Source organism: Patella vulgata, chromosome 4, assembly GCF_932274485.2.
Source record: "Patella vulgata chromosome 4, xgPatVulg1.2, whole genome shotgun sequence".
Lineage (NCBI taxonomy): Eukaryota > Metazoa > Mollusca > Gastropoda > Patellidae > Patella > Patella vulgata.
Genome location: NC_065882.2, coordinates 58255606 through 58265530, shown reverse-complemented (window position 1 = coordinate 58265530; position 9925 = coordinate 58255606). Strand labels below are relative to the sequence as shown.

General features: G+C 36.0%; 1 protein-coding gene across 1 annotated transcript; it reads right to left on the bottom strand.

Annotated features, from left to right (window-relative positions):
* Positions 1-2293: 2293 nt before the first annotated feature.
* On the bottom strand, positions 2294-9893 carry LOC126817802 (DNA (cytosine-5)-methyltransferase 1). Its single transcript, XM_050544951.2, has 2 exons — positions 9762-9893; positions 2294-8317 (listed from the first exon to the last, which is right to left on the bottom strand). The coding sequence occupies exon 2, from the start codon at positions 8302-8304 to the stop codon at positions 3790-3792; it is 4515 nt and encodes a 1504-aa protein (XP_050400908.1). The 5' UTR covers positions 8305-8317; positions 9762-9893; the 3' UTR covers positions 2294-3789.
* Positions 9894-9925: the final 32 nt, after the last annotated feature.

The window sequence follows — 9925 nt, the reverse complement described above, 5'->3', positions numbered from 1 at the left end:
GCCCACATTTTACAAGAGATGGATAGAGAACAAGCTAAAAACAAACAGGATTTTTTGTACAATTAGGGGCAATAATACAGAAAGTTATGTTCTGAAAACAAGGGCCATAATTTAGAAAGTTACGATCCGATATGCGCGGATATCGAAAGGAACCAAGATCATTGGGTTATAAACTTACATTTCAGGTTTCGTCAAAATCAGAAGAAAATTGTGACCTCTAGAGGGTCCACAACATTGTTATACCATATTTTTATGCTAAATATGTACAAGGGGCGTCCATTTTGTCCGGCAGTATTGGTCCGAATTTCACGAAATTTGAACTCAACCAAAATTACGGTGTAACAGTGATATATTTAAACGTTTTTTTAAATTGGATAACAATTGTGACATCTAGAGGGACCTCAAGCTAAAAACGCGATTTTTCGTACAATCAGGGGCCATAATTCAGGAAGTTACTATCCGATATGCGCAAATATGGAAAGGAACCAAGATCTTTGGGTTATAAACTTACATTTCAAGTTTCATCAAAATCAAAAGAAAATTGTGACCTCTATAGGGTCCACAACCTTGATATGCCATATTTTTACGCTATTTGAGAACGAGGGGTGGCCATTTTGTCTGTCAGTTTCGGTCGATTTTCACGAAATTTGAACTCAACCATCCTGAAATGATATCGCAGCCTTAGGGTGTAACTGTAACGGTGATATACTAAAACGTTTTTTTAAATCGTATAAAAATTATGACCTCTATAGGGTCCACAAGCTATAGATAGGTTGCCAGGCAACGAAACATACGCCCACAGCAGCTAAATCGTCCGGGCAGTCAACAAGAGTTGTCACATACTTTTACATTTTTTGGTAATGAAACATTTATAATACATTAAAATCTGATTAAGAGTAACAACTCATTAAGTAATTATCGGAATACCATTACAATTTGTTTGGTTTTTATAAAGTTCTGCGCCATGCTAACGTTTAGTATACAAAACTTTTAACATCATAGATTTAGCTGTTCAAGTCATAAAAATTCATTGAAAATCATTATACTTGTTCGCCTCAAGACTTTAAACTCTGTGTATCACTCTGAAGTCAATTTCAAAGTGATCAAGGGCCATAACTCTGGCAGTAATTATAGGAAATCGCTGAAATTCAATAGACTTCTTCGTCTCATGACCTTAAACAATGTGTATAAATTTAAACTCAATCCGATAATAACTTTGACCTCTAGAGCATCCGCAAGTTATTTTGAAGTGATAAAGGGCTATAACTCCGGCAGTAATTATCGGAAAATCAATACGCTTCTTCGTCTCATGACCTTGAACACTGTGTATAAATTTAAAGTCAATCGGATATTAACTTTGACCTCTGTAGCGTCCACAAGATTTTTCAAAGTGATCAAGGGCCATAACCCCGGCAGTAAATATTGGAAATCGCTGAAATTCAATAGCCTTCTTCGTCTCATGACCTTGAACACTGTGTATAAATTTAAAGTCAATCGGGTATTAACTTTAGCCTATAGAGCGTCCACAAGTGACCAAGGGCCATAACTCTGGCAGTAATCACTGAAAATCAATAGGCTTCTTCGTCTAATGACCTTAAACACGGTGTATAAATTTAAAGTCAATCGGATATTAACTTTGACCTCAAGAGCGTCCACAAGACTTTTTGAAGTGATAAAGGGCCATAACTCTGGCAGTAATTATCGGAAATCGCTGAAAATCAATAGGCTTCTTCGTCTCATGACCTGAAACACTGTGTATAAATTTAAATTCAACCGGATATATACTTTAGCCTCTAGAGTGTCCTCAAGCAATTGTGGACACCGGACGGACGGGTGCGACGACAATATACGACCACATTTCAATGTGGGTGTATAAAAATGCGATTTTTCGTACAATCAGGGGCCATAATTCAGGAAGTTACAGTCTGACATGTGCAAATATTGAAAGGAACCAAGATCTTTGGGCTATAAACTTACATTTCAAGTTTCAACAAAATCGGATAAAAATTATGACCTCTATAGGGCTCAAAAGCTAAAAACGTTACTTTTCGTACAATAGGGGCCATAATCCATGAAGTTTCGATCCGAAACATGCAAATATCGAAAGCAACCAAGATCTTTTGGAGATAAACCTATATTTCAAGTTTCGGCAAAATCGGGTAAGAATTGTGACCTGTAGAGTGTCCATAAACAAATTGTGGACGGACGGACAGTGGCGACGGCAATATACGTCAACATGAAAACGTGGGCGTATAAAAATAACTATTAAATAAATTTTAAAACAATGACTTTATAAACATAATATATGAATGAATAAGGCATATATACAATCAAATGAAATATTGATGGAGGTTTGAAAATGAAAGATAAAACACTTTAGTATGAAAGAGCAACTCGGTAAACAGATTTAATCAATTTATCATTAACATTTATCTTGAATACGTATGCACAAATTGTAATAAGATTTAGCCGACCTAACTCTGTATATATTTCTATGCAAATCAGACAGCTTAGCTAAAAATTGAAAAAAAATTGAAAAAATTTTTAAATTGCTGCTCCAAATATATTCTGTACATTTTATTTGATTTAACAATTTTATTTGATTAGTTGATATTTTATATAAACAATTAATTATGCATGACAATTAAATTAAAGCATGGATTTAAAAAATAACCCAAATCAGTCGTCAAATTAATTTAAATATTCAGAAAACATTCCCATTTTATATAAATCCAATCCTCATTTATATCTTCAATTGAGTGTTGATTAACTATCTGATTTGTTATTATTAAATAACAATGCAATGGTTGCAAAACTTAAGCTAAAATGAACTGGTTTAATCAAAATCAATCATAGATAATGCCAAAGGAATTTCTTCTTGCAATAAGGTTTGATATCATTTGCTTATTAATTTCTACTAAATGAGTACATGTACTGGCAAATGTGAATTAACATCTGAAATCCATAACTTTTCAATTTCTTTACACATATACAACTGTAGCTTACAATTTTCAATTTGGTAATTCCACTCAACAACATGCAATGTAATAAATTGTGAGCTAGTTGGAAGAAATGCCCAGCATTCCAATCTCAACCATTGGTACTTGACATTTATCAACATCAGAATGAAACCTAGTAGATTCAAGACATTAAAGTCTATTCTAACCGGAAGTGTCAATTATTTAATCCTTTGAATCAATGATTATAGTTACTAATGGCATTCTTAACATCATAGAAATAAAAGCATCTTTTTGTATTTTTTTGTGTAGGATAAAATCATTTCAAGATATATTATTTCAATTTTCAACATATATAATGTCTATTAAATCTATTAGCACTATACAAATATATAAAAATAACATTGTCATAAAATGTAATGGTTTATGCTGTATGATTCTATTGCTATCTGATTCATAAAATATTTAAATATCAAACATCACACCCACAAGCACCATTGTGGACATTTAAAAATTTAATTTTTTCAATATAACTCATATGATTTGACTTGTCACAATTACTGTAATCATAATCACTTGATATAATCAAAGGTTATGTCTTTATGGGTTTGGCTAAATTAACTTTTTATCTTAAAAGTTTAAGACCTTTTTAAGCACTAGTCAGATCTCAAACATCAAAATTACACAGTGAGTAAACTCTTTCAAAGATCAAGCACATTAAAGGTCGCATCATACAAAAGATCACATTTGCACTAACGATAAAAAATAATTGGAAGGAGAACAGTAGTTCGAGTTGGTGTTTAATAAAACTTATTGTAGATTTGTGAGTGGACTAATGACTTGATCCAGCGACAATTTCTTCTTTAATTTCAGGAGGAGTTTCATCCTCGACCTCCGCCTTGGTCACCGTAACCGGTTCAGCTCCTTCTTCCTTAGCTTTATAGATCACACATTTCTTTATTTCATTACCAATTTCTTTCGCCATAGGAGGTGGTACAGCATTACCAACTTGTCGGTGCTTGTCCAGAATATTACCAAAGAATCTATATGTATCTGGGAATCCCTGTGATCTTGCACACTCCCTAACACTGACAACCCTGTGTTGTTCTGGATGAAGCACTCTACCTTGTTTTCCCATTGGCTCAGGGTTAGTAACAGTTGTACTAAAGAAACCATCCCATGCTAATCGTCCATATAAACCAGCCCAATGATTATGTCTGTTACCAGTGTGGGGTAAACACCAAGGAATTAAAGTATTAAACTGTCGATGTTCAGAATCACATGTTTTACCTTCAGCACAAGAGCAAACACCACGTTTCTCCCCATCAATACCACGGCCATTCTTCTTATCATTATGGCTGTATTTCAGCTTACTGGACATAGTTCCGTCTGAAAGGCGCACTTCAATGTTCGGGAGGTCTCTCCAATCAGAGCCTGGGGCTAGAGGAATATACTGCATTCTGGCATGCACAAGAGCACTCATATCTTTACATATGTGATCCCTGAGAATAGGCTGGTGCTGTTTCCCACGAATGATCTTCTGGTAATGAGTTTGAGCATCATCTTTATAGGAGATTTCTTCAGATTTTGCACCGTTTCTGATTTCTGGTAAATCAGACATACAATCACGTACTGTTACAGTTCTATAGGGTGCATGAGTTGTTCGAGTAATGTTGGAAGTAAATCTTTTGTCATCAATAGTTACAGAAAGTTGCATTGCACGGGGTGCAAATGTGTATAGAGGTTCTGGATAGAATGGTAATTTCTCTCCTGGAGCTGCTGCTAAGATGATAGCTCTTCTTCGTGTTTGTGAGACACCATAACATCCTGCCTGAAGTACACCAAATGTGCATTGATAACCCATTCTAATCAGACATCTCAGGGCAAGTTTTAATACCATACTTCGTTTGAAAGAAACAAAATTTCTTACATTCTCTAAGAGGAAGAACCTAGGCCTATAAAAGTCGCAAAAACTGAGGTAAGAAGCAATCAGTGAGTTTTTAAATTTGGAATATTCCCTTGAGTTGAATCTGTTCATTCCACTGAATCCTTGGCATGGAGGACCACCACACAGTAGATCAACTTGTCCCTTCTGAGGTAGGAGTTGTCCTAATTCATCTGTTTTCTCTCCATCCAAGGCTTTCCTTAACAAGAAATTACAATCTTGACTGAAGACAGTTGATCCTGGGTTGTTGAGTCGGAAAGCTTGAGCCGCAGGTTCAACTATTTCGATTGCCCATTTCGACTCAGCAACACCCGCTTGATGGAAACCTTCAGACAGTCCACCACAACCAGCAAAGATATCCAACATCTGCAGTTTTTTAAATGGAACTTCACTACTCTCTTCTACTGGTTCATCCTTTGCTTTTGATTTGCCCTTGCCTTTGCCCTTTCCTTTGCCTTTACCTTTACTGCCAAGCAATCTAGCTGCAGATGGAGGTTCTTCAAATTCCCTCTTTTCAGAATCATACATTTCAGTAAAATAAAAACCATCTTCAACTCTGTGAAAGAATTCTTGAATGTCCATCTGAAGGTTTTCACTATAAACCACTGTACATTTTCCATGAACATTCTGGAAATCAATGGTACAAAACTCTTCACTCCAGAACAACATGTTGAAATCCGAATGATAACCAAAAGCAGCTCCTTTGTGGGTATTTTCAGGTCTATAAAATTTACGTATCTTCATTCGTATCTCAGCAACATTTACAACTTTGCTACCGGAAGAGTTTTTACAGCATATTTCTATGATCTGAACAACTCTGAAGGGATCAGGACATTGTGTATTGGAACCTTTGATGTAGTCGCTGGATTTTCTATATGCTTCTGGATAAAGAAGTTCATCTACCTTGCGCTTGCTAACTGATGCCTTTTTGACAGCTGGTTTAACACTGAAATCAAAAGCTTCTGGAGAAACATAGCAGCAGTCACCAACAGAGTATTTGAGTCCATCTCTTTGAACATCTTTGTAGTAAACCTTTCCGGAGCTCCCATTTTCTACTTCAACTGTATCGCCTAAAACTGGGGTTTCATTCTTTCTAAGATCTTCAAGACGCTGACAGCTTAGACAAAATTTATGTGACTGACTTTCTGGTACAATGGGTTTCTGTGGAGGGTCTTCAAATCTTACGAAATCAGGATTATACCATTTCTGGTAGAAAAATGTTTTCCCATCATCATTTGTTATTACTAAATCACTGTCTGGATCTAATGCTCCACCTTGCATTCTCCAGTCTTTGGCAGGCTCTTTGTAAATAATAGTAACTTTGGATGTTACAAAAGCAAGATTGGAATCCTCACAGTCATCTACCAAGAAAAGTTCCAATGGATCACTTGCTTCCCCTAATACTGTATCAGTACCTCTACAGAACCAGTCAGCATGGAAGAGTTTTTCCTTTGCGCTGTTCTCCCACATGGAGGTAACTTGTGCTATGTAAAATGGAATAGATGGATCTTCAGGTTTGACACCCACATTGTCACCAATAGTTATTTCTTGTCCGTCAATGTTTACAGCTTTATAGAATTTTTTCCTTCCTTCAGTAGCAATTTCTTCACCAATCCAATTAATTTTCTTCACAGCAATTTTTCCACCCCTATGATGCACATGTTTTACAGACTCCTTTACAACCTCCTCTTTGAAATCTTCCGGGGATTCAGTTTCATCTTCTAGAGCGGCATCATCTTCTGCATCTTTTAGAGCCATATTAGGACATCTCCTTAGCTTACAAGCTTGCTTAGAGCGACCTGATCCTCCAAATTTTATCATGTCATTACATGCAGTACATGTACCACAATCTGGTTGCTGACATACCGCACAGACTCCACAACGCCTTCTCTTGACACCACCATTACTAGATTTATCATCGATCTGACCATTGAACATGCTATCAAAAATACTTTCAACCAAAGCAGTGGTGGTAGCTTTACTTTGGGTTGGTTTATCTTTGTCCTTTTTAGGTTTGAGCTGCCTCCCCATCGCCTTTCTTCTACCAAGTGTGACACCAGCTAACTTGATCAATGCTCTCATACAGGGTGTGGTCATAACTAGTTCTTCATCAAAGTCTGCAGCTTCATCGTAACTCTGAACCTGGTCCACAACAAACTGAGCGTGTCTCAATAAGGAGTCCTCAGAAAAGCTAGGTATTCCTTTAGGAGGTACTGTGGTATGAATCTTATTTAAGAGATCTTCATAAGTAGCATCAAAATTAGAAGATAAGAACTCAATAACTACTTTTGTCATGTGAACCTTTTCTTGTAAACCATTCCACAGATGAGAATATGCTTCACTAGGTTCCATTAAAATATAATCGGCATATGCAGAACCAATCCCAACAAGAACTTTTTCACCACCATCAAAACCGGCTGTCCACCATTCATTTATTGGCCCCATCTGAGTAGCTGCTACACCCCCTTCAGGACTAGGATTTTCATCATAGATAGGTTTTATGACACCACTGAACATCAAGTGGACATTCTTTTCCACAAGCCCAGTATCAAAAGCACATAAATGTGTCTGTTTGTCATAGACACTAAAATTAGTTAGTTTATGCATCGGTCTAAAAAAGCTATCATCCTCTGGTGCTTCTCCAAAATACATTAATGACTGATCACACATTGCAATTTCTTCAGGTAGGGCTTCTGATGCATCTCCTTGAAATAGAGCAAGATCTTTTGAGTTTAAGTCTTGTCGACACTGACAACATTTGACCACCTTAGGTGTTGGTGTGTTAGTTGTTGATTTTAATGTTACTGGCACCGATTCTTTTTCTTCACCTTCAATTTTCACTCTTTTGGTTTCCTCTTGTTCTTCATCATCATTATTTTCATCTTTTACTTCTTTTACCTTGGTATCTTCAGCATCCGACTTTCTCTTTTTGGATGCCATCATGAACATTGAAGTGATGCTAGGTTGAATCCCTTTCTTATTGTTGGCCGTACCATTGGTTTCCTTTCCATTTTTCGTCTTTCCATTGATTTCTTTTGATCTGTTCTTCTTTGTGGATTTTGCATGTCCATTTGTCTCAATTTCATTAACTTCCATTACTTCTTCAACATCACTTTCACTCTTGCTGCCATTTTTACATGTGCCATTTGCCTCCTTTCCACTGTCATCCATATCTTCTATCTCTGTTGCGATTTTGCTTCCATTTTTACAAGATTCATTTGTCTCCTTTCCATTGACATCTTCTGTCTCTGTTTTGCTCTTGTTACCATTTTCACAAATACCATTCTCTTCCTTGGTATGTCCATTAGTATCATTGGTTTCCATGTGCTCAGAATTCTCATCTTGTATTTTTTTCTTCTTGAGCCCATCTCCCCCATTTGTTACCATCTCTTCACCTAACATCTTGCTGACTAAACTGAAAAAATAACAAAGATAATTAAACAACTGATTAAAGTTATAAAAAATGACACTTAATTACATGTACTTGCATTAAGCAATCAAATTGCTTATTATTCTGTTTAACCGTATCAAACTGAAGTCTGTTGGCAGTTACTTATTAACTTGGCCGAATGTTTGACCATTTTCTGACTATGCAGTGCTAGACCAAAAGACATGCATTTTATGGGTAACCTACTGAAACTAACAACTGTTTTTCTGAGGGCCGATTAGAATAACAGGCTCTCAGATAAGCTGTTAACTTAAAAGTCTAACAAATACAAGAAATAAGGAGACGTTTGATTATCAGGAACGATTAGAATAACAGGCTGACAGATTTACAGGCTGTACAATAAAATGGTGTAATGAGGGAAGATTGGGAGAACTCACTGGCTGTCAAATTTGTGGGCCTTTGACCAGAATTTTCAAGCATGGATTCTAATAGGACACCTTAATAACAAACTGTCATTCTACTAATGGGAAATCGGAATATCAAGCTGACAGATTCAATGACATCAACATTAACTGTCTATCAAACAGAATATCACTAGAATGCCTACAAACTGTCTTACTGGGGGAAGATGGGAATAACAGGCTGCCAGATTTCTGGGTTGCTAACTAAAATATTAGCCACATGAACTTATTACAGGACATTCGAATAACAACGGCAGCATGACGTTTCAGTCTCACAACCTTTCAGACTCAACACAAATGACATTTCGGGCTTACTTGGTGACCGACCCAAGTTCATTATTAAAAATCATTATTTAATTGGTCATTCATTTATAAATCGTTGTTATTGTTCTTACACTATTATTTTTTTTAAAACATTATGTTATCAAATAAAAGTGAGTTATTATAAACTGAATATTGACATTTGTGTTGAACCGCTCCTTTCAACTTATTCCCCGAGTCTGAAATGCCAGCCAGGCTACTCGAGCAGTCGATGCTATATTTTTTTTTTAGTCCAAAAGGTCGCAGGAACGAAATGTCATGTAATCTATCAAACACCAGAAATGAGAGAGCATTTGATATGGAAGTGCAGTAGCAAAGTTTTTGTTTTTTACTACAGGCTAGATTATAGTAGATATCTATACTATACACAACATAACACAAAGTTGACACAGTACTGTGTTGTGTAGGCAAATCCATTAAATTCGATATTAAAAAAATATATATTAGGAGGACGAACTCGAATCCAACCAGAAATCTGCTACCTCTTCTTTAGTTCTGTAGATTCCTTCCAAATAAGTAATCAGTATTACGATGATTGATTCTGAGTATAAATTGAACAATAAATAGATGGCGGGAAAAAACAAATCAGTTTTATTTTTTTTTAAGAACTGATCAATCTAATAGAAAAAAAGGTTCGTTAAGGTCAATAGGCAAACTCTTGAATTTCGCATATTTATTCAATTACTTACCCTGGAATTAATTGGTTTTGCAGTTCTAATAAAATAGAGCCACCAACTATTCGAGAAAATGATCAGTGGCTTTCACACATTTGTTGACAAAGTCGAATGAATTGCCTTTGTTGACTTCCGGCAGGTTCCCGCGTTTTGTAGTCTAGTTATCATGTCATTTATTT